Consider the following 24,482-nt stretch of genomic DNA (forward strand, 5'->3'; position numbering starts at 1 on the left):
AGCCTGCAGACAGAATCAAGGTGTTTGCTCAGCGACTGTACGTATTTTTATTTTCAGCCTCCCCTGGAAATCAATTTTTTGAACTATATTCAACAACACTTTGACTCATGGAACCATGATTGTGATTTATGAAATCATGAAATGCGAGTCATAAAATATGGCATTTGGCTCCGGGAATCGAGTGTTTGATTTATGAATTTTTGCTTTGGCTTTTTCTAACCCATGAAATTATGAGCTGAACTCGTGAAATTATGAGTCACGAGTCTTGCAATTTAGCATTTGACTCTAGGAATCGGGTGTTCGATTTATGAATTCTTGCTTTGGCTACTGGACCAAGATTTTGATTTATGAAATCATGAGTGGCGAGTCAGGACATATAGCATTTGACTCATGGAATCGGGCGTTCGATTTATGAATTCTTGCTTTGGCTTTGGAACTATGGTTTTGATTTATTAAATCATGAGCTGCGAGTCGGCACATATAGCATTTGACTCATGAAATCGGGTGTTCGATTTATAAAACCTTGCTTTGATTTAGGAAACCATGAATTGAACTCGTGATTGATTGGGCGAGTTTCATGAAATCATGATTTGTGCGATCTGATTCACGAAATTGCCCAATCCGCACGAAAGTCACAAATCAAATAAGACTTTTTTCTTACAATTGTCCCCCGAATGTTTTAAAAATAATATGGAAATAGTTTTTGTACGCGAGTAACCATTACTTTTTATAAAAAAAACTTGTGTTAGTTTTCTTACAAAAGACACTAGCGCTATGGTTATAAATCAAATTTTTCTTTTATTTTGTCTCTTTGATAATTGAACTAAAATTTATTTATTCTTCTCTGAAGGGTCACAAGCGAAATTATTCCACTTGTGAAACGAAATTATTTTTTCCATTAAGTAGGCACGGTGATAATTTGAAGTACAAATGGTATGTTGTCTTAGAATAGTCACTAAGTCATTAAAAGGTACATTTAAATTTTTCTGATAACTTCATGGTGACCTTCATAGGAATAGTTTCCCCTGTTAGTCACTGTGACTTCTGTGAGAGAATATTTGTCAAAAGTTTTGTTCAGTAGAATTTGTGACCTTTCGAAAAAAACTTTTATGTTATTAACATTGTCGCAGTGATTTTGGTAATCATCTCTTCTAGTTTAAATAAATATCAGAAGAAGTGAACATCGGGCTTCAATCAACAAATGTTACTTTTTAGTCACCGTAACTTTTGTAAAGAATATGTGAAATGTTGTTATGAATATGTGATCTTTTCAAAAATTTCGCGAAATTTTAGTAACTATCCTTTTTAATCAAGTAGCTTCGAAAAGATTAGTTGAAATTAATAAGGTCACATTTTTCTTGAAACTAACATTCGATTAGTCTCAAAAGAGTTCCCGTATTAATTGATGTTTATTGAAGAATAAAGAAATGATCCATAACCGTTATTAAGAGGAATGCATCTTTTTTACGAAAGTCACCAAGAATCAGTCCGCCAATATATATTTCGACTGTGACATACAGTCTTCCTCAGTGCTTATGTGGACTGGTAAAGAGCAAAGCGTAAATCCTGTTTTTTAATTTGTAGTAGGTAAAAATGAAAATTTAGCACCCTTAATTGGAGTTAGGTAGGGAATTATGCGGTCGATTGTTTACCGTACCATGCCTGGGGTTTTTGGGAAGCAGATTGAATAGCCATGAGGGGTGATTACCTGCGTCTTTATTGAGAAGCGTGCATGAGTGTTGTTTATAAATTTCTAAACTTTCAGCTACGTCTAATTTCCATAAATTATTAACGGGGCGGAGGAGGTGAATGTTATCCGAAGTTAGTGGATGTTCCTCGTTAAAAATATGTTCAGCCACTTTTGATTTGAAAAGGTGTGGTGGGGCATTTGTTGAAACTTTACTTGCTTTTGTCACTTCTGCGAAATGTTCTTTGAAACGTATCCCTAGGTTACGTTTAGTTTGTCCAATGTAAACCATGTCACAGTGACTGCATGCAATTTTATAAATTCCAGCTTTGTTCAGGGTATCAATAGGGTCTCTGGTAGACCCTAATTTCGTTTTGAGTTGGGTATTTCTACTAGTGTAGACAATATCCATCCCAAATTTTCTAAATTTGAACGAAGTGGGCGTGTCAAGTTAACGTCATATTCAACGGCTACCTATTTCAGATCTTCTGTTATTGGGGTGAGTGTTGTAAAAGATTTCCGAATTTGAGCACGCTTCTTTTTATCAACAATGGCTTGAATGATACTTTCATTGTAGCCATTAAGTTTAGCAATTTCGAAAATATATTCCAGTTCCTTTTGCTTGGCTACTTCACTTAGAGGTAAAGTTTCCATGCGGTGGATCATATGATGGAAGGATGCCATTTTATGCTGGAAGGGATGGTTTGAAGTGTTAGGTATTACCCGTTTTGTATTCGTGGGTTACCGATAAATTTCAAATTCCAAGTCCGTAGACGTTCTGACTACAACGACGTCCAAGAAAGGGAGTCTGTTGTTAAGTTCTTTTTCAATTGTGAAGTTTATATTTTTATGGGTATTATTAAGGGATATGAAAAAAGTTTCAAGATCCGCCCTTTCCAAAATACAAAAAATATCATCCATATACCTCCACCATCGAATCGGTAAGAGCTCACATAGGAAGGGAGAAAGAGGATTCCCCATTGGTGCCCCTTTATTCTGTTTGTAAAATTTACCACGAAATGTGAAGTAGTTTTCTTTCATGCAAAGGCGTGAAAGTTTCAACAAACTGTCAACTTTCTTTTTCCAAGTATTATCAAAATATTGGGAAAGAAGCCAGTCCTCTAAAAGGTTTAAGGTTTCATTCACTGGAACGCTAGGAAATAAGGCCGTAACGTCAAATGAAACCATTATCTTATCAGATTGGATGTTACCCGAGAATCTTAAATTTTCAACGAAATCTCCGGTGCTCTTTACTGATCGACTTAGAAATTTATGGGGCATGGCTTGAAATTCTTTTACCAGCCATTTAGCCAATTTTTCTGTGGGAGCCCCTACCGCTGAGATAATTTCTCTCATTTCATTTCCAGGTTTGTGAATTTTGGAGAATAAAGGGTCTCCCCAAAATTGTCTACACTAGTAGAAATACCCAACTCAAAACAAAATTAGGGTCTACCAAAGACCCTATTGATACCCTGAACAAAGCTGGAATTTATAAAATTGCATGCAGTCACTGTGACATGGTTTACATTGGACAAACTAAACGTAACCTAGGGATACGTTTCAAAGAACATTTCGCAGAAGTGACAAAAGCAAGAAAAGTTTCAACAAATGCCCCACCACACCTTTTCAAATCAAAAGTGGCTGAACATATTTTTAACGAGGAACATCCACTAACTTCGGATAACATTCACCTCCTCCGCCCCGTTAATGATTTATGGAAATTAGACGTAGCTGAAAGTTTAGAAATTTATAAACAACACTCATGCACGCTTCTCAATAAAGACGCAGGTAATCACCCCTCATGGCTATTCAATCTGCTTCCCAAAAACCCCAGACATGGTACGGTAAACAATCGACCGCATAATTCCCTACCTAACTCCAATTAAGGGTGCTAAATTTTCATTTTTACCTACTACAAATTAAAAAACAGGATTTACGCTTTGCTCTTTACCAGTCCACATAAGCACTGAGGAAGACTGTATGTCACAGTCGAAATATATATTTGCGGACTGAATTTCAATATTTATTTCCAAAAAATTTAGTAGAGTATAACGGAAACCGATAACTATTTCTTTGATTGATCTCAATCACTCTGCTAAGACGCTCGTTATAAATTTTCTAAATTTTCATTTTTAGTGTTTCTAAAATATTTATAATTCTACGAATACTATCTAAAACCTTATTTTTGGGAAGGCGCGCGAAAATTTTATGGGGTAGGCGACATACTTTCTCCATGGAAATGGGATTGCATTTGAAAATAGCTTTTGGCATTCATCGCTAATTCAACTTGTTCTATGTTATTGCTAATATGTACTAATGCTAATACGTTCAATCATTTCTAAATTTTATCGGCGAAATAAAACAAAAATTAAATAGCAATGTTCGGAAGTTGGTCACGAACAGTATATTTTATTTTAGAACTTTGTCACGAAAAATATTCATGAATGTGTTGATAAAAATACGACTCGCGATGACAACTTAAAACAAAATTAGAAACGTTTCTGGTTTCTCCTATAAATATCACACAGTTGAAAACATGTAAATGCAGAAAATTGTTCATAAACTTTGAATTGGATTTATCACTCTGATAAGTTGGAATTTGATTCATGATTATGAATTATTGAAATTATAATTTTTCAACTTAAAACTAAAAATCGTAAAAGATCAGATTTTGTTCACGGTCTTAGATGCCAAACCGTTACGGGTTTGAGGATTTCCGTTTGTAGTAACAAGTTTGACAGTCAGTAATATTTATGATTTGCACGGCAAAACAAAGTAGAACATAAATTAATAAGTTTTCTTTGGCAGCTTGTCTGCAGCAGTATTATGCAAAAACCTGCCAAAGTCGTTCGATACCCTAATCAAGTTATAATAACATTTCAATCATTTTTGATCGTTTTTCCTAACGGATTTTATTTTTTCTGAAAAAAGTACTGAAAATTTTTATCGATGACATTAGAGAACACAAAATGTTTCTCATTTTTTTTTTTAAATGTCATTTGCATAGCATTGCATTTGCACTTTGCATAGATGTTCTTATGGGCTGAAGATGTCATTTTGTGCTATTATTATTTTTTGTTTTTGGTCACGAATAATTTGGCGGCATCCATAAATTACGTGATACCTATAGGAGGGAGGGGGGATATATTTTTTGGCATTACGATTTGTTATACAGGAGAGGGGAGGTAAGATCAGCGTTACGTAACAAAAAATCCATGGCGAGACTTTCCAAATATGAGCATTTTTATTTGGCATATTCTTCTACGGCGTTACGTAATTTTTATGGGGGGTAGGTTTTGGCGTTACTTTTCGTTACATATGGGAGGGTGGGGGTCCAAAAATTGGGTTTTTAGCGTTACGTAATTTATGGATGTTGCTAAGGCAATCGACGAGACAGGTGCGGTCAGCTGATTTCAGTTAGTTTTCAACTCTTGACAGCCTTAGATATGTTCGAACGGTCGCAACTTGGATGCAATCCGGATCGAAAAGCACGAAAAATAAACGATCGGTTGCTCCAGTATGGTTAGTGACAATCCTTTACCCAATAATGAAATATCACTTTAAATTTTGTTTTCCGGTATTAAAAGATTTTGTGTTTGGTTGTTTTGGTTTTGCAACTTGAAAAAACAATTACAAACGTACAAGCAGTGAAACGTCACCCGTGGATTACCTTATGGATGGTTAAAAAATATTTTTAGAGACAGAACGGTTTGTTTTATCGGTGTGACTTCTTCAAAAAAGTTGCAGATAACAGTTTTATCTTACCGATAAAAGTATACACAAAAAAAAATTATTTTGCAACACAAAACAAGGAAAACAACTAGTTATGAAGTTTTTTTTTAACTACAAATGGTTTATGGTTGTGTGCTCCAGTGTTGCTAAACTCACTCTAAACAAGCATGCGATACTCCAAGAAGTGTTCTCACCGCTACCGAAATCACACACACAATCGAGTGCCTCCACCATTCGAACTGTCTCTCGTTCTTTCACACTTCCTTCATTTCACACCACCGAGTGTTGACGCTTGCGAGTTTTCTTCGCTCCCGAAACCATGGACACACACTCCTATTTACGGTCTTATTCGTGTGCACTCCCCTACTCGCGAGCACGATCAGCCAAAATAATTGTTTCAAGACGCATCGGAATGGCGTGGCGTGATGCAGCGGATCGATTATAGTTAGGTAAACTGTGTAAATGTAGTAAAAGCTGTTCCTATCAGATGCTTGAATGTTTATTAGTTGTCGTCAAAATGTCGCCTCAAATTCTCTCAGAAAGCAATATGTTGAACATCATGGACATCCTGAATAGTAGTACTAATGTTTGACGTTGATGGTTGCTCTAAACTGGGCTCCTTCGCATTATTGTGGAAAACATCAACAGGGTCTACTTATAAAAAAGTTGGTCACTCAATTATTTGTTCCTTGGTGCACATTTAAATTTCGAACTCGTACTGAGACATGAAGATCATATCGAATTTACAGTCGTCTATATCAAGGCACACCAACATTTTGATTAAGGTGTAATGTATGAACGACAAAATTTTAACTCTTCAATTGACTATTTAGTTCATCCTTAAAAGGACAATTAGTTTTTTAATTCAATTTGATAATACTGTGTTGAGTGAATTTATGCAACCGGACACTCGTCTTATGTCTTATCAGCACGTTCACTCGCGAAAACTTTGTTTTGCACATGAAATACGCTAGTCCACCTATGGTATCAATCACGGTTTCTAAACTTGCAATCACTGAATATACCGGCGCAGAGTTTGACAGATATGTGTTACGTTACGTTTTGAGTCGTATTTATAAAAACGCTCTGAGTAGCTCATGATATTCAGAGTCCAACCCATGGTATCATGAGTCATAACTCATGATTTTATGAGTCCATGCGACAGCGATGTGTTACGCTTATAATAGCCATGAGTCACATTCTTGAAAACGCTTTTCATAGCTCATGATATTCGGGGTTGACATCATGATATCATGAGTCATAGGTCATGATTCTGTCGGAAAACAACACTCATGATTTCATGACCTGAAAGGTCATGAAAACGGGAAAACATTTTTACCCGTGTATATTTGGCGATATTAGTATTAGCCTGTAATATTTTTTTGTGCAAACAACATGTATTTGACAAGGCACAAGCATATCATTTAGTAGTTGTTGAAAAAGCACCAAGAATTTCTCGTAATGCGTCAAAGTCAGAATTAACTCTATATCCTCGAAAACCAAATCCAATAATACTTACGTTATTAATATAAATGGTTTATTCTTATTTAACTTTGATTAAATCAAATATTTGATATGGTTCTTACTTTCAAAATAATATAGACGGCCTTACAAAGGTTCAATAATTGGCAAACATAAGAAGATATGTCAAACAAAATTATTAACAAGTTCCAGCAAAAAACCATAGCAATCAACAATTCTATTTTTGTTTTTGCTTGACAATTTTTTTCATTTACCTACAACTACATTCGCTGTATTACGAAGACTGCTAATATACATACGTTAGCTATGGTAAAACTTTGAATAATAATATATCATCTAACCATTTTGAAATGTAAAAGTAGATTCTAATGAATCTTAATAAATAAACCAAAAATTCACAAGCATTCGCAGGCTCTTACTCTTCTATAACTGTGTATATGTGGAATTTACTCTTTCAATACTATCCGGCCACGATTATTTAGTGAATATTGAAGATAAAATTGAATAAATATCCGTTGCTAAATTCACTATTCTTGTGGAATAGTTTATGGTAATCATATTTATGAGATAAACTTTCAATCACCATCAACAGCAGCATTGAAGTTTTTCCTCGATTGCACACGAATAGAAATGTACGAACAAAAGTGTACCACTGCAATATGAATAGTACCGCTGCAGTACGAATAGAAGTGTACCGCTAAAAAGTACGAATAGAAAAGTACCGCTGCAATCATAGACGACGAGAGACCTGCGGTTCATTACTCCACTGGTACTGTTGCTTTTACAGGTATGTTTTCTTTCAAGACATCAGTTTTTATGAGGTTTTGAAAGCAGGTTTAGAATGGAGATTGTTTCAAACTTTTCGGAAAACTTTTACTTTCGAGACATCATGTTAGTCCAAGCTCATGGAAGCAAAAATAAATTGAACTATTGGGACGAGGAGACTCTGTCAATTTTCATATCGATAATGATACAGAGAATATCACGGAGAACGGATGGTGTCCATTTTCACCATTGAACAGTGAAGTAACAATGATAACTAATATTTTATAAAATTGTTACACATTTTATCTATCCAACAACATACTGGTTATTGTTATCCATCATGTGGTTATGCTGCTATTAACGTTTGAGATCTGACGCAACATTTGCCAGTTTCATTTCCAATTTTACAGAATGCATCCCAGCATAGAAAACAAAGACGTAGTCCCACATCAAAAAACAAATTTTTAGAAATATCTCTGACTATCCCTGAATCTATCCTCCGTTGATATTATCTGCGCGAGAAATCAATTTTCGTTGCTTTTTAAAGCAACTGAACCTCTCAAAACCAATTTATCTGGTGAAGCTCTACCCGGAAAGATCGGCGGGATCATGGGTTGTATTTTTTCGCCCTAAAACGAAGGTATCGGATACAATGCGAATTTCAAAGGATTTAATGAAATGGTTTTAAGTCGTGACAAGCGTTGCCAGGTCATTTTTTCAAAAATCTGGAAAAGGCAAAATAAAAATCTGGAAAAAATCTGGCAGTCATTTCGTGGGGTGAAAGGTTAATTTTTCGAATAAAAGGCTTGGGGTACGCAAAATTTGAGGTGACAAAATTGCAAAATTTCGCGCCAAAATTGAAGTGATGACCTTTTTGCGGAACAGAGAAAATAAAATCTGGATAAAATCTGGATCATCCATGAAAAATCTGGATAATTGGACATCAAAGCTGTCTACCTGGATACATGTTCAAAAATCTGGATAATCCAGCTAAATCTGGATACCTGGCAGCGCTGGTCGTGACCGAGATCACGGAAGTTCACTCGAATATACTGCGTGTTTTGCTGTTAAGCCTGAAGCAAACCGTACAAAATACAATGACAAAGCGAACCGTACATTCCAGCTCGCGTAGTGGAATATCGACGGCGTGCTTAACAACTCGAGTTTGTCCGTAATGGATCTACTACAGGTGGGAGTTGTTCGAAGCTCAGTCGTTTAAGATACTGGATAGTAAGCAGTTTCATTCAGTATAGCTGGACAAGGGCTTAAAAACTTATACCCTATGACACGTTTTTTGGCTGACTGTCGCCGACTCTCTTTTCCGAACTGTTTTCTAATGGGCAAAAGTGCCTGTTTTTACCATGAGTAATGAGCTGCCTCAATTGCAAGTAGATAGGTAGAACAAAGCACGTTGTGGCAAATGCAGAAAGCAACATAGAGGTAATTCCGTGATAAAAGCGCTGCAAATTGCATTTTTCTTTCTCCTAATCTTGCTTGAAAAGGAGTGAGGATATCTACAGTTGAATTCCCGTGAGGAGTTTTCGGCACTTTTAGCCACATCAAAAAGCTCAGCTGTTTCTTTCCGGTCCAAGACTCAACCATGGAAATTTTCAGATATTGCGGTCTCGTTTTTTTTAAGATTTCGACATCAGTAATCCTATTATTTATAGCACTTTTATCTACAGTTAAAATATTTTCGAAGCAATTGACTGCTTCAAAACGGCTTTTCCTTGCATATAGCATATATAGGCTTTTCGTATACATATAGAGCGAATCGAAGTTTTGAAAACAGTGTCTGTTGATTGAAGAGTGTTTCTAAAATTTCCATCTCACACCTATTTCTTCATTCACGATCTGCCAAAGGCTTTTAAATTGTACACAGTATTATTTTGAATTTCGGAAGATTACAAACATATCACATAGAAAATGCAAATTCCATCGATTGCGCGATTTTCATTTTAGGTCCCTATACTGCAACTTACCTGAGGAGGTAGTTCTTCGTCAAAAAATCGCTAGCATGCTTTCGTTTGTATGCTTTTTCCAGCTGCAAAATATAATACAAATGTAGTACCGTCGCCGATCTTTCGTTGTAATTATCTACGACTGAAATCAAATTTTGTTTCTTTTTGACACAATTCTAGAGAATCATTTCAAAAGGTCCTATCTGCTTAGATCGATTTTTTGATCGATCACTTTCATTCAATCACCATAACTTATCAAACACCATTTATGACACGTTATTTGCACAAGTTGATAGCGGAGAGATCACTCTAGCCTTCTGAACGAAAACTACGCTTGGGAGAGCTACTGAAGTTTAACCATTACCAAATTAAAAAGACGCTTCGGAAAAACGATGAAAGCAGATAGGACCTTTTGAAATGTTTATCTAGAATTTTCGTTAAACGATTGCGACCCGATTCTTATCCAATCCCCTTGGATACAAGGCTTCAAGAGTTGAAGAAAGCATTTCACGAGAACTAGTCTATCGTGTGAAGCTCTACCCGAAAGGATTGACGGGACCATGGGTTGTGTTTTCTCGCACTAAAACGAATGCAATAAATACAATGCTTATTAAAAAGTTTTCAGTCATGAGTGAGATAACTAGAGTTCGCTCGAATATACTGCGTGTGTTGTCAATAATGCTGGCACTATCCGGATTAAAATATCCGGATATCCGACCTCGGATATCCGGAAAATATCCAAAATCTGAATCAATCCGATATCCGGATATTATCCGTCAGGATATCCGGATTTTCGGATAGTCGGATATCCGGATAGCCGGAATTTGTATCCGAACATAGTTCATTGAGAATTATGTAAATAATTACTTTCGATGAGATGAGGGATTGTGAGAGAAGCCATTTTTCGCGTTACGTTTTAGTTAAACGGGCTTCAAAAGACAGAAGAAAAATTGCGGATATCTGGATAGTAAATATCCGAATATCCGCCTATTCGATTATCCGTATCCGGTCATCCGAATAGTATTCTTTCACCCATCCGTGATCCGGACTTCGGATAGCTAGATCACGAATATATCCGGTTAAAAGTCCCAGCACTAGTTGTCAAGCCAGCAAACGGGATTGCTCCTTTTGAGCTCTTCGCGCAGGAGTATCACGTGTACACTCCAGCTCGCTTAGTGGATATCGACGGTGCACTTATCGACTCGAGTTAGATCGTCGAAGGTCGCCTGAAGGCTGAAATTGGTCGTTTTTAGGACTCCAGCCTTCAGCTGGCAAAGATACTGGATTGTAAGCATTTCCATTCAGTATCGCTCAATAATAGTGTTAACTTACACCCAATCAGAATAGTTTCGGCTGACTTTCACTGAGTGTGTTTTCCAAAACTCTTCGCTCGTGGACAAGTGCGTCTACTCATGCACTTGTCTGTACCTCCGGTAAAAAGCTGCCTCACCAGCAAGTAACTACAGCAATAAGGCACGTTGTGGCAAATGCGAAATAGTGTAAATATTGAAACAGTGTAAGTAATTTTAAATAGACTTTCTCACACCATTTTCCATCCATAATCAGCCAAAGGCTTTCTATTTTACAAACAAAATAATTTCAAATAGTTTAATCGCGAATGAAACAAATTATATCAAATACCAAAACAAAACAAAAATATTGCTGATAAACTACTGCAACTATAATGCCCTAAGGCCTTCAATTTTCAATTTTTGATTACTCCATTATCGGACCAGTTTTATTGTTTAGGTTATCTTATGTAGTTTTTATGAAAAGAAATTGGATTTTTTAAAACGAGCCGTTTAAGATAATTAAATTTTATTTTTTCCTTAATTTTTAGTTTCACAAAAAAATAAATTTTCAGAGTGTTTATTTTTTTCAGGAAGACAAAATTGTTATCTACAACTTTGCCGAAGACATCATACCGATCAAACGAACCGTTTTGACCATAAAAATATTTGTAATCATCAATACCTTCTCAAAATAGCATTTTTCAATGGCTCCTCAAGAATAAGTCTTGTTCTAAAAAATTAAACAAATAGCACAAAACTGCATCCCCTGCCTATAGCGAACATCTATGCGAAGTTTCAGCCAAATCAAAAAAGGTCGATTAAATTGATTGTACGTTTTTTATGGAACTGCTCACTTCCGAAAGCTCGATTGCCAACGCTAAGGTAATCTTTAAGACTTATCATGCATAAGTCCCCGTACGTGCGGAGAAAATAAAGACTATCCAAAATCAAGTCTTTTGCTTAGTTGATTTTATTGAACAAATTTAGACCTAACTTTCTCATATCCCGATTAGATTTCTTTCCTCGTTCCTTTTCTATTTAAGTTCTTGGCTTTCTATTAAGACTATTTAAGTTCTTGGCTTTGTCTCTGTCACCTATAGTTACCAGGAAAGGAAAATTGTATCCATATTTTTATTTTGTGTTATCTGCTTATTTCACTGCCATGCGGTTGTCATTGTTTCTCCCACAGGAAACAAGGTGTCTAGTATCAACACTACGATTTTTGGGAAAATAAACTATTTCAGACTATGTGAATGTCCATGAGAATGAAATTTTGTGATAATACCTGGTTTTATTAAGGAGGTCACAATTACCGCTGAACGAAATTTAAAAAGTCGACTCCCATTGGCACCGTAAACAACAATTCAAAAGTTGTTTTTGATTTGAGTATTGACTGAACTACGCAACGGTTTACTTAAACAGCACGTACGTTGCACGGTAAGTAGGTATCACTAAAGATAGCAGGAAAACACTTCATCTTTTACGTTGTTACCACTGTTTTTCTATTCTCGTTGTGCGACATAATAGTCATTGACTTAGATTATTTTCTATCAGCCTGCCTCTCTCAGCAGTATTCTCAAAATTCACTTTTTTGTTATCGAAACTAGATACGGGAGAAAATTTTTTTTCTCCAATTTTGTTTCGTGTTTTTTTTTGTGATAATTGTGTGATACGCGTTGTGATAATAAGTCTAGGGACATATGAATAACCAATAAAGCTTTGTTGCAAAATTAACAAATACTTTCTCCGTCAAGATTGAAAGATGAACCGGCAAACAAAAAAGCTTAAGGTAATATTTGTTCGTATCAGCAAATAAAACATGATAACAAAATATGGTGTTAATTTAATAACCATGAAGTTTCAGGGAATTTCGGCTCACACCCCAAACAATTGCAAAAGAAATCAGAACGGTTTGTAAGCATAGAGACATAGGACATAGAATCGAATTTAGAATAACAAACCATACTTTTCGTAAAGATAAAAGAGAGAATGATGCTTTGAAATTATCAACCTACACCATTATTATTTAGTATCAATCCATTTTATTAGTTACACTTGGCTTGGTAAATTCCACGTTACACTTTGGATTTCAAATTTATCACTTCCACACAATTCCTTCGATCCAATCCAGATAGCTTGCCACTCGAGTATAGACAGACGGCGATCTGCCTACTCCGCATCCTACCGAGCCCGTCGATGTGATTCCCAGCACATGATAAGTGCAACCCTTCGGTTCCGTGATCACCTGTATCGGTCCTCCAGAATCCCCCTGACAGGTATCTCTTCCACCGCGTTTACTTCCCACACACAGCTGTTCGTCGATTACACCTCTCTTGAAACCCTTCTGATTCTTAACTTGGTCCAAACATTCCTGCTTATTTAGAAAGTCCAGCATTACTTTACGCAGTACATTCGATTTCTGGTCACCGATGTCAGTAAGCCCAAATCCGGTGGCAATCACTGATGAAACATTTACGGCTAGGCCAGTCCAAAGACATGCCGGTCGTATGACCTTGGAAAACGTGATCAATTCCTGTAGTTTAACCAGCGCAATATCATGATACACGCTGCCAAATCGGTGCTCAGGGTGTCGTTGAATCAAAGCAACTTCGACGTCATGTTGATTGTCGTAGTCATCTTGAAGATTGTGCTCTCCTAGACGGACAATTACCGGATCACCCTCCTTGAAGCAGTGGGCCGCTGTTAGCACGTACTCTTCGGAGATCAATGATCCGCCACAACGGAAATCATACTGCTCCGGATTATCGTCAAAGCGCCAACCAAGAAGCGCTTGATGGGGGAATTCGTTCGGTTTTGCAGATTCTCCTCCCACAATAAGATCGATGGTTTTGCTGCATTTGAAGCTCTCAAACGTAATAGGTTTCGGGTTTAATAGAAGCGGTATAATTCTAGACACGGAAATGGTTTGCCTACGGTATTCGGAACATTCTGCAGAAAGGAAATATAGAATCGAATTCGAAACAAAGCTTGACTTTGGATTCATTTATACTCACTTGTTTCCGATATGTGTTTACCTGTTGGCAGTAACCGGAAAAAGAATTAATTGAACTCTTCGCGTATGACTTACACAGGATATTACCTTGAACCACGAGACATGACATAAGCAAAAGTATTACACATCGAAAAATTTCAACCATTCCTAACAGGTTCTGCGAGGGCACAATCGGTTTATCCTCCAAGTAAGGTAGACAAAGACTGAAGAAATTCGCGAACCAATTGGTTGTTTTAAATTAGTTCATACTGCTAAAAATGGGCCGCCTGAAGGTTCATTAGAAAAGACACAGCAACGAATGTAACTGTCACTTGTCATTCGTAATGAAGATTCGTCTTTTGAACAGAAAAAAACTAATTACTATTGCAAAATTGCTCAGTTTAACTCTGCATTAACTGGGGTCAAAACTGCTGACCTTGTCAAAGTCATTCCCACGGACGGACAAAGCGTTAAATTACCGCATTTATTTCGTGCGTAGCTGCATATTTAGGCATAAATTTCATATAATTTATTCATTTCAATCGACAGCGAAATGCTCTTGCATAAACATTATGGGGTTTCCCTCGACACTAAGGTATGTTTTGACTGGTGTTTGTCACCAGTGAGGCTTTGATTTGAAAGTTCAGTTAGAGTTTACAGAAATAAAACTGTCCGTTCTTTTTTTTTTCCTCATCTATAGTTTATTTGACACGGCACAAATACAATTCAATGTTTAACGGCGCCAATTATATCTGGTAGCTTACTTTCTAAAGTATCTTAATAACTAAAAGCAAATTTTTTATCCTCGCTGCCGACTACGAGCTGAAACTAAATCTAACTTAAGCTAGAATGTTTTGCATGAAAAGCACTGAATAGTTGTTTGATGGTTTTCCATTGCCATAGGTAAGCAGCATATTGAATATGCTCCGCTGCTGGGCCAAGATATTACGGACTGGCATATTGGGTTGTCTCCCTCGGGGCCTGAGAGTATCGTGCGGGTCTAGTTGCTGTTTCCGGATCCGGGGTCTTAACGTGTTCTTGTCGTTTGGATGGATGTAGGCGGAAGGGAATAGGATTAAACTGGGGCGTGGATGGATTTCAGGAAAACGTATATAAGGGACATGTAGGATAGGTCACGGCTCGCCAAGACATCACGAACAGACCTCTAGACAGAATCTAGACCTGGCGTCACGGTGTACAGGGCATGACCAAACAACGTGCTCTATGTCGTGATAACCTTCACCACAGGCACAGATACCACTTTCCCCGAGCTCAACGCGACGGAGATGCGCGTCAAATCTATAGTGATTGGACATAAGTCGGGACATCACGCAAATGAAATCCCGACCTACATCCAACCCCTTGAACCACGGGTTCGTCGACACCTTGGGGATTATGGAATGTAACCACCTTCCCAGTTCCCCCTTGGTCCAAGAATTTTGCCAACTGATGATCGTATTCTGACGTACAAATGCGAAAAATTCATTAAAGGCAATTGGTCTTACATAAATATCACCGTTTGTTGCGCCCACCTTAGCCAAAGAGTCCGCTTTCTCATTACCCGGTATCGAGCAGTGAGAAGGGACCCACGCTAAGGTAATCTGAGTAGATTTTTCGGATAAAGCACTCAGATGTTCCCGTATTTTCCCCAGGAAATACGGAGAGTGCTTAACATCTTTCATCGATCGGAGAGCCTCAATGGAACTGAGACTGTCCGTAAAGATGAAATAATGGTCCGTGGGCATTTTTTCGATAATCCCTAGGGTGTACTGAATTGCAGCTAATTCTGCGACGTAAATAGAAGCAGGATTATCGAGCTTATGGGAGACGGTTAAATTGTTATTGAAGATACCGAAGCCAGTGGACCCATCAAGAAGTGATCCGTCAGTGTAGTACATATTGTCGCAGTTGATGTTTCGATATTTATTGGAAAAAATTTTGGGGATCTGCTGCACGCGTAAATGATCCGGGATTCCACGAGTTTCTTCTATCATGGATGTATCGAAAAACACAGTAGAATCAGAAGTATTTGATAAGTCGACACGATTTGGAATATTCGAAGAAGGGTTAATATTTTGGGACATGTGATTGAAATACAATGTCATAAAACGGGTTTGAGAATTAAGTTCGATTAACCTTTCAAAATTTTCAATCACGGGACGGTTCAAGACCTCACATTTGATAAGAATACGAGAAGACAGGCTCCAGAAGCGGTTTTTCAATGGTAGTACTCCAGCTAAGACCTCCAAACTCATCGTATGGGTCGACTGCATGCAACCCAAGGCGATACGCAAACAACGATATTGTATTCGCTCCAGTTTGATCAAATGTGTGTTTGCTGCGGAGCGGAAGCAGAAACACCCGTATTCAATAACAGACAATATCGTTGTTTGGTAAAGCCTTATAAGGTCTCCTGGGTGGGCTCCCCACCATTGTCCGGTTATTGTACGAAGAAAATTCACTCTTTGTTGACATTTTTTCATCAGATACCTCACGTGACAACCCCAGGTGCCTTTAGAGTCGAACCAGACACCAAGATATCTGTGTACCAAAACCTGAGAAATCGTTTTACCCATTAATTGTGTTTGAAGCTGAGCAGGTTCATGCTTCCTAGAAAAAACTACTATCTCAGTCTTCTCCGGAGAGGATTCGATACCTAGCTGTAAAGCCCAAGCAGACAAATTGTTCAAGGTATCTTGCAATGGTCCTTGCAAATCGGCAGCTTTGGCTCCTGTAACAGAGATTACACTGTCGTCTGCAAGTTGTCTTATCGTGCATGAGTTTGCCAGACATTCGTCGATGTCATTTACATAAAAGTTGTAAAGAAGGGGGCTTAAACATGAGCCCTGGGGAAGACCCATGTAGCTAATGCGAAAAGTTGCCAAATCGCCGTGCGTAAAATGCATGTGCTTTTCGGACAACAAATTGTGCAAAAAATTATTCAAAATTGGAGAAAATCTTTGTCGGTGAAGTTTACCCGAAAGAATGTCAATAGAAACGGAATCAAATGCCCCCTTAATGTCCAAGAACGCAGACGCCATTTGTTCTTTGCGAGCATACGCCAGCTGAATATCTGTTGAAAGCAACCCAAGACAATCATTCGTCCCTTTGGCACGGCGGAAGCCAAATTGAGTATCTGATAGTAGACCATTTGATTCGACCCAATGGTCTAAACGACGGAGTATCATTTTTTCCATCAATTTTCGGATACAGGATAGCATTGCAATCGGCCTATAAGAGTTGTGATCAGAAGCTGGTTTCCCTGGTTTTTGGATGGCGATCACCTTCACTTGCCTCGAATCCTGCAGTACAATATTTTGCTCCAGGGACTTATTGAACATTGCCGGGTAGATTCTTCAACAAGTTGAATTTGATTCTATCTAACCCAGGCGCGTTATTGTTACAGGACAGGAGGGCAACTGAAAATTCTGCCATCGTAAAAGGTGATTCAATCGCGTCGTGGCCCGGAGACGCATCGCGAACAATGTTTTGCTCAGGAACAGGTCCGGACATACTTTTCTGGCAAAATCAAATATCCACCTACTTGAAGACTCCTCGCTTTCGTTGACCGTTACGCGATTCCGCATTCTTCGGGCTGTGTTCCAAAGAGTGCTCATTGATGTCTCCCTCGACGTCTCGTTTACGAACCGACGCCAATATCCGCGTTTCTTTGCCTTAGTCAAGCTTTTAAACTTGGTATCAAGCTCCGAATAACGTTTAAAGTCGTCGGCATCGTCTGTATCCCGGAAGGTCAGATACGCGTCGGATCTTTGCGTGTAGACATCGGAGCACTCTTGGTCCCACCACGGAGTTGGAGGCCGTTTTTTGATCGTTACGCCGGGATATTTCTTTGTTTGGGCTTGCAACGCGGCGTCGAGAATCAAGCCCGCGAGGAGGTTGTATTCTTCAAGCGGTGGATGATGTTGAATCGACTCGACCGCTTTTGAAATCATTCCCTCGTATAACTTCCAATCGACATTCCGTGTGAGGTCATACGGAATGTCAATTGGTCGCATGCGAGTTGACCCGTTATTAATTGAAATAAGAATAGGCAAATGGTCGCTACCGTGAGGATCAAGGATTACCTTCCATGTGCAATCCAACCGTAGCGACGTCGAACATAAGGATAGATCCAAAGCGCTTGGGCGCGCTGGAGGTTTCGGGATACGTGTCATTTCACCGTTGTTTAAAATAGTCATGTCGAAGTCATCGCAAAGGTTATAGATTAAAGAGGAGCGGTTATCATTGTATGGGGAACCCCAAGCCACGCCATGAGAGTTGAAGTCTCCCAAAATCAAACGTGGCGAGGGAAGAAGTTCTATTAAATCAAAGAGCAGCCGTTGACCAACCTGTGCTCTGGGAGGAATATATATTGAGGCAATACAGAGCTCTTTACCTTGTATTGTCATTTGACATGCGACAACTTCGATGCCTGGAATCGAGGGGAGGTTAATACGATAGAAAGAATAGCACTTTTTAATCCCTAAAAGTACTCCTCCATATGGGGTGTCTCGATCAAGGCGAATAATATTAAAATCATGGAAGTTGAGATCAATATTTGAAGTAAGCCAAGTTTCACAAAGGGAAAATGCATCGCATTTGTTTTTATTTATCAAAACTTTAAACGAATCAATTTTTGGTAAAATACTTCTACAATTCCACTGTAAGACAGAGATAGAATCCTTCATATACGCAGTTGAATTAGGCATCGAAGGATACAATCGCTGCAAGGAGGGGCCATTGGGCAGTCAACTGCTTCAAAAATGATCTAACTGTTGGGAGGAATGCTGTAAGAAAAATTTTAATTGGATCGGCTACATTGAAATTTTCGAAAATCCAGTCCACAATGTCAGAAAATTTCACTAATCCAGAGTTTGTTTCATCAACTGGATGTGCAAAAGGAACAACTGGGGTTTTAGATGTTCCTGGCAGTGCTGGGAACTCCTTCTGGGACTTTAAATTTGCAAGCCCAGGAGGAGTTTGCTTCGGTTTTTCCGCAGCACTGTTTGGTTTGTTCGTACTTTTCATTACACTTTGGGAAATCTTAGGACCTTTACGGGGAAGTTTAGGAGAAGAAACATTTTTCCTCTTCCTAGACTCCCCAGGATTGGCATAAGATGTTCCCGCTAAAGAATCGTCAGAATCGGTTTCATCAGAGGGCAACAGATCAAAGGGGTTCGATATTATGGTAGAAGTGGTCACGGTCTTCTTCAGCATCTCAGCATAAGAACGCTTTGAACGCTCCTTAAGTGACCGCTTGATTTTATCTCTGCGCTGCATGTACACCGGGCATGTGGAGAGCTCATGCTGGTTTTCCCCACAGTGAATACATTTTCAGCATTAACACTGCAAGAATCTTCCGCATGAGTCCCCCTCACACTTGCTACATCGTGCCTTATTGCAGCAGTAGGCGGCTGTGTGGCCTAACTGCTTGCAATTAGTGCAATTCATAACACGGGGTACATACAATCGCACAGGCAGACGAACCCGGTCGATCGAGACGTGGCTAGGGAGTGCAGATCCGGCAAACGTAACGCGAAACGAGTCTGACGGAGTGTAAACTTTTTTACCGCCGACGAGAGACATGGACCGCAATTGCTTACAATCCAAAATCTTCGCCTGTGTTTCGGTATTTTTGAAGCAACCGGTTGCGCTTTTTAGGATACACTCGACAGACAGACTCGAATCGGTTATGACACCGTCGATCTCCACGTCTCGTGCGGGTATGTAGACGCGATACTCGCGTGTGAAGAGCTCAGAGCAAGCGATAGCATTGGCCTGTGCCAGATCACTGACCACGACACGGAGCTTGTTAGGTCGGACCTTGGAAATTTCGGTCACGGCCTTGTACCCCTTCGTCAGGTCTTTAGCAATTTGCAGTATGTTTAAACGCTTTGAATTCACTCCTGCCTTTGGACGAAAATAAACAGTATAGCTGCCCTGTCGAGATCCGTCCGGGTAAAGCCTGGGGCGAGGGGGGACTGGAGAATGAACAGGGGAGGGGGTAACAGAAGGGTCAGGGTCAGGGGGGTTCGGGGATGGTGGCACGGGAGGCGAGGGATCTATATCCATTGCGCTAAATGTAGCGCACTAGCGCCGACAAGAACACGTACCTCTTTACTTCTTCCTTCCAGCAGTGGTTGTCCGATCGTTCTAGCTGCACCCAAAGCAGCCAGCAGCACCAGTACAGCAGCACCAATACAGCCACCAGCAGTGAGCCGGGTGTGAGATCACTCAGCACAGCGACACGGACTCGACTGTCAACTGATGGGCTTGGATTAAAAAGATCTATTCACGGTGCACAGATCAAAACTGCAGCTGGTATTTTGCACCAATACAGCCAAAGTTGTGAGCCGGGTACAGAACGTATCGACACAACTCACAATCTAGTTGGCCTTTAGCGCGAATAATACACTCTTTTGTTTGGCTATTCGTACACACGGACCGGATTGCAATAGAACGACCACTTTGCACGTCCGTTTCTGTCGAGTGTTCGACGCGGAATGACTGCCCGTTCTTATCCACTAAGATTCGCTTGCTACTTCACCCCAGAAACAAAATACTGAACGAAATGGCAATTTGCCGTGAAATGATTATGCGCTAACATGTGGGCTGTAAACTGAGAAAGAATTGATTGACCTCTACGCGCATATAAATTTCCCAGGGAATTACCTCGAATCATCAGACAAGAGTACAACACAGCGTGGAACTGAATTCATTTCAAACAGGTTTGACGAAGGTGCAAACGGCTTATCCACGAAGCACGTTCATCAAACCTCAGTCACAGGTTTGGTGGCGAATAATTATTTCAATTAAAAAGCCAATTGTTACTGACCATATCGTATTTTTGGAAGGAAATGGCGCTACATGCTTTTGACGTGGGACTACGTCCTTCATTACTATACTGGGGTATATTCTGTAAAAACAGAAATGAGCATGTAACGTTTTCGGTTGGCGGAATGGAAGATTTCAACTATCACCATCATTTTCTTATTACATGGTGAAAATTACGACAAAGTTTCAAGGTCGAATTTTCTCATACACATTCCATACGATTCGTATCCATTCCAAGCGTTGTTTCTAAGCGGCAAATCAACAGAAAAAAAAGTAGGAGGGTGGTATTCAAGACACGACCGCATGACGTTGGACTACGGTATTCTTATATTCCATTAAAACAAATAATAGAGAGAATTGCAACTCTAGTATTTGCTGCAATTTTATCTAACAGTGCATTTCTGGATGCTGAGACGTTAAAACGTTATAAATAATAATATATACTAAAAGAATGGATATCTTTTATTTAATCGCTGTCATTTCATACATATTCGAATCAACCCTTTGTTTGCTGCACTACCAAGACAATCATTTAATTGAGCGAATTGGTAAAATTTTCCTATCTAAGAAAAAAGCAAACTTTACGAAACTATCTGAAATTGGAGCCCAGAACGATTCAACCGAAAATTTTAAATTTGAAAATTGTTTGACATTTAATCGATAAAACTCATGCTAGGTTAGTTCCAGCCCAGCATATAACTTCATGTATTTGAAAAAAAAAAACGTTTGGTTCAATAACTCAATGTAGCAAGAGCTCAATCACACGTTTTTCGGTAGTTGTTATCAAGGTTTGGGCGAGTGACAGGAAAATATATTAACTTCTTCAGTTGTGATTTAGAGCATTTCTAATTGTTTTGTTATTTTTCACGATAGCGACAAGTTTGTTTCTTTCTCTGTGTGCGAGAAACAAAATCAAAACCGCGCACCGAGAAACAAAAACGAAAATTTAATGAATGCTCATTGAGAAAACTTGCAACTCTTTTTACCAATAATTTATGATACTCAAAAGAACCCGTTTTGATCTAAATCAAATTTCTAGTAAACAAGTGTTGATCATTCATAGGTAGTAATTTTTCCTCGATGAATAAAGGCTGGCTGAAGAAGTTAAAATCGCTGCTGTAAAATCAAATTCACAACTGTGTTCGTTAAGACGTTTTAATATTTTCAATGATAATAATAATCTTCGATAAACACCCGCTATAGTTATTCACACACATGCTATAACTATCTAAACACGCGTTAAAACTATTCATACACACGCTGTAGCTATAGCTATCCATACACACGCTATTCCTTTCCATACATCCGATACAACTATCTATACACACGCATAAGCCATAATATGCTACACATGCTAGTGTCTTACACACGCTATAGCTAGCCATACACACGCAACAGCGCCATCCCTATCATCGCAAATGTCATAGCAATACAGATGCACATACGCTATATGTGCACACTGCACACACACCCAACGTTTTCACCCAACGATATCTGAATTGGATTACCGCTGGTGGGGTCCAACTCAGATCGAAGGAGCACCGAACTGAATGAAGAAATGCAGCTTCCCACTACCTCCGCCGCTGCTGCCTGATACCACCACTCTGGTTCTGCTGCAGCTCAGTTTGGCCGCTGGAATCAGCCACCGCTGCTGATTATGCAAGACCGGCCTGGTGGCCTTTCACATGTTAACTGATGACTGCTATGAGACGACACAGGCTATTATATAGCCCAAAGCAAAAATCCATCCGCGTGCAAACAAGAAGCGAGCTTGTGATTGGTTGAATGTGCACGACTTTTAACACAACTTTTAACTAGTTTAGTACCGAAAACATATTTAAATTATTATATGACAATCTTGCGCAATATTTCCCCTATCAATCAAGCCATTGGTGTTTAGAATCTGTTCAGTGGTAATGATAAAAGAAGCATTTTAAAACGGTGTTAAAACACCTGTTGCAGCTACCGAAAGCGAGCTCGTTATTGGTTGAAAGCTGTGAGACTGTTTACAAAGTCAGATCGGTTGTATCCGTTAGTGTCGACTGTGCTTGTGAAGAGAGGTGGTGATTGGTTGCTCGGTATGATTTAGACAATCGATGTGATTTATCAATTTTTCAATAGTGTATCTCGAGAAATAGGTTATTTTTGTTACATAAATTCAACCGTAAAAGAATTTCTGATCGGTTGATGCCAAAACCTCGAAATTCTGAAAAGAAATGACTGATGTATAAGCGCTCAAAACCTGACCACTTTTCCCTGGTTTTCCCCGGTTGAATTACTAGATTTTCAAATTCAGGTGCCTAACTTCGATATAGACGTTAGTCCAACGTCAAAATCAGTTCTGTACAAACTGCCATACAAGGCACATCAATCATTTGATTAGTTTGAATGAATTTGGTTAGTTTAAGCATTTTGTTCCTGTTTTCCCCGGCAACTCACATTTCCTTTCTTCGTTGGGCTCAACCGGTATGTGAAGTTGTTGGAAATTCGTTTGAGACGTAGAATGTTACGATTTGAGTCAGAGTTCAAAGTAGAAAAGTAGGTCAGTAAAATTCAAGATGGCCGACCGAATCTTCGAGCTGTGTGAAAATTCCACTAAAGATCGGGTTAACGCAAGAATGTGAGGGGCTTCAAATCGACTCAACGGGAAACAAAGAAACGATGGTGAAAAGAAGTAACGCTTATGATGCAACGACGGTAGCCGAAACCGACGAGCAAGACTGCAGAGGAGAGGGGGATTCCGGCGATGATTATATCGACGACGACGGCAAAAACGAGAAGAACGACGACGACGATGATAAACAAAACAACGCCGAAAGCCGCCATAACGACGATGGCAACAACGATGAACGACGCACTCACATCAACACCCAGAGTTGCCAATAAAATTTTTATTTAAACTGGAATAATGCCAAAGGAAAAACTGGAAAAAACTGGATTTCAAAAACATTAGCATAAAAAATGCAATAGAACTTCTCTGTGATGGTTACTGAATCCAATGTTAGTTTTAAATATAGCGAAAAATCACTCATTTCAATCAGAAGTGTTCTGTTTCGGGTTTCCTTTTGTTTAATTTTATTGTTATCTCCTATAAATTAAAAACGGCCTAATGAATTTATCTAAAAATTATGAAAATGAACTTTACTCTAACTTTTAACAAAACTACTGATGCAACATTTTTTTACGTTACATCAGTGAAGTTTAAATTCCAATTATCTTTCAGTTCACTATCTCTTGGTATCTAATTATCCGAACATATTTTTCAAGCCGCTACGCAACAGAAATTATTCTGAAGAATGCCGCCTGTATATGACATTTTTGAGATCGATTATTCTTATTTTTAAATAACATATTAAGCTTTCATTGGAATTGATCTAAAAATATTTTCGAAAACCAATCGGAGTTTGAGTACCTAAAAAATCTGGATAAAACTGGGAAATAAACAAAAAACTGGAAGATTCTGGGATTAAACTGTTTCACTGGATCACTCAAGAAAAAACTGAAAAAATCCAGTTTAAACTGGAACATTGGCAACTCTGTCAAAACCGAAGAATACTCGAGCTAAACCGGTGGAATAACGATCGTATTCATTCCGCGACGTCGAAAACAGCATCGAATCATCAGATCATCATCAGATTTACAGAATCGGCCGGCGTCGTTCAACACTACACCGATTTCCTTAAATGATAAAAAGCGGGACAGTGTTCGGTAAGGAGTCCCGTGATTATCAGATAGAT

At 38.8% G+C, this 24,482-nt stretch overlaps 1 protein-coding gene across 1 annotated transcript; it reads right to left on the reverse strand.

Moving 5' to 3' along the window:
* Positions 1-12,938: 12,938 nt before the first annotated feature.
* LOC129729932 (serine protease snake-like) lies at positions 12,939-14,151 on the reverse strand. Its single transcript, XM_055688849.1, has 3 exons — positions 14,020-14,151; positions 13,934-13,954; positions 12,939-13,868 (listed from the first exon to the last, which is right to left on the reverse strand). Exons 1-3 carry the CDS (start codon positions 14,075-14,077, stop codon positions 13,018-13,020), a joined length of 930 nt encoding a protein of 309 aa, XP_055544824.1. The 5' UTR covers positions 14,078-14,151; the 3' UTR covers positions 12,939-13,017.
* Between the last annotated feature and the right edge of the window lie 10,331 nt (positions 14,152-24,482).

Source organism: Wyeomyia smithii, chromosome 3 (assembly GCF_029784165.1).
Source record: "Wyeomyia smithii strain HCP4-BCI-WySm-NY-G18 chromosome 3, ASM2978416v1, whole genome shotgun sequence".
NCBI lineage: Eukaryota > Metazoa > Arthropoda > Insecta > Diptera > Culicidae > Wyeomyia > Wyeomyia smithii.

Coding starts and splice junctions, on each gene's coding strand:
- LOC129729932 (XM_055688849.1), bottom strand. CDS start 14,077: ATGGTTGAAATTTTTCGATGTGTAATACTTTTGCTTATGTCATGTCTC. Junction 13,955..14,019: donor GTCATGTCTCGTGGTTCAAG/GTAATATCCTGT, acceptor TACTGCCAACAG/GTAAACACATATCGGAAACA. Junction 13,869..13,933: donor TAAACACATATCGGAAACAA/GTGAGTATAAAT, acceptor TCCTTTCTGCAG/AATGTTCCGAATACCGTAGG.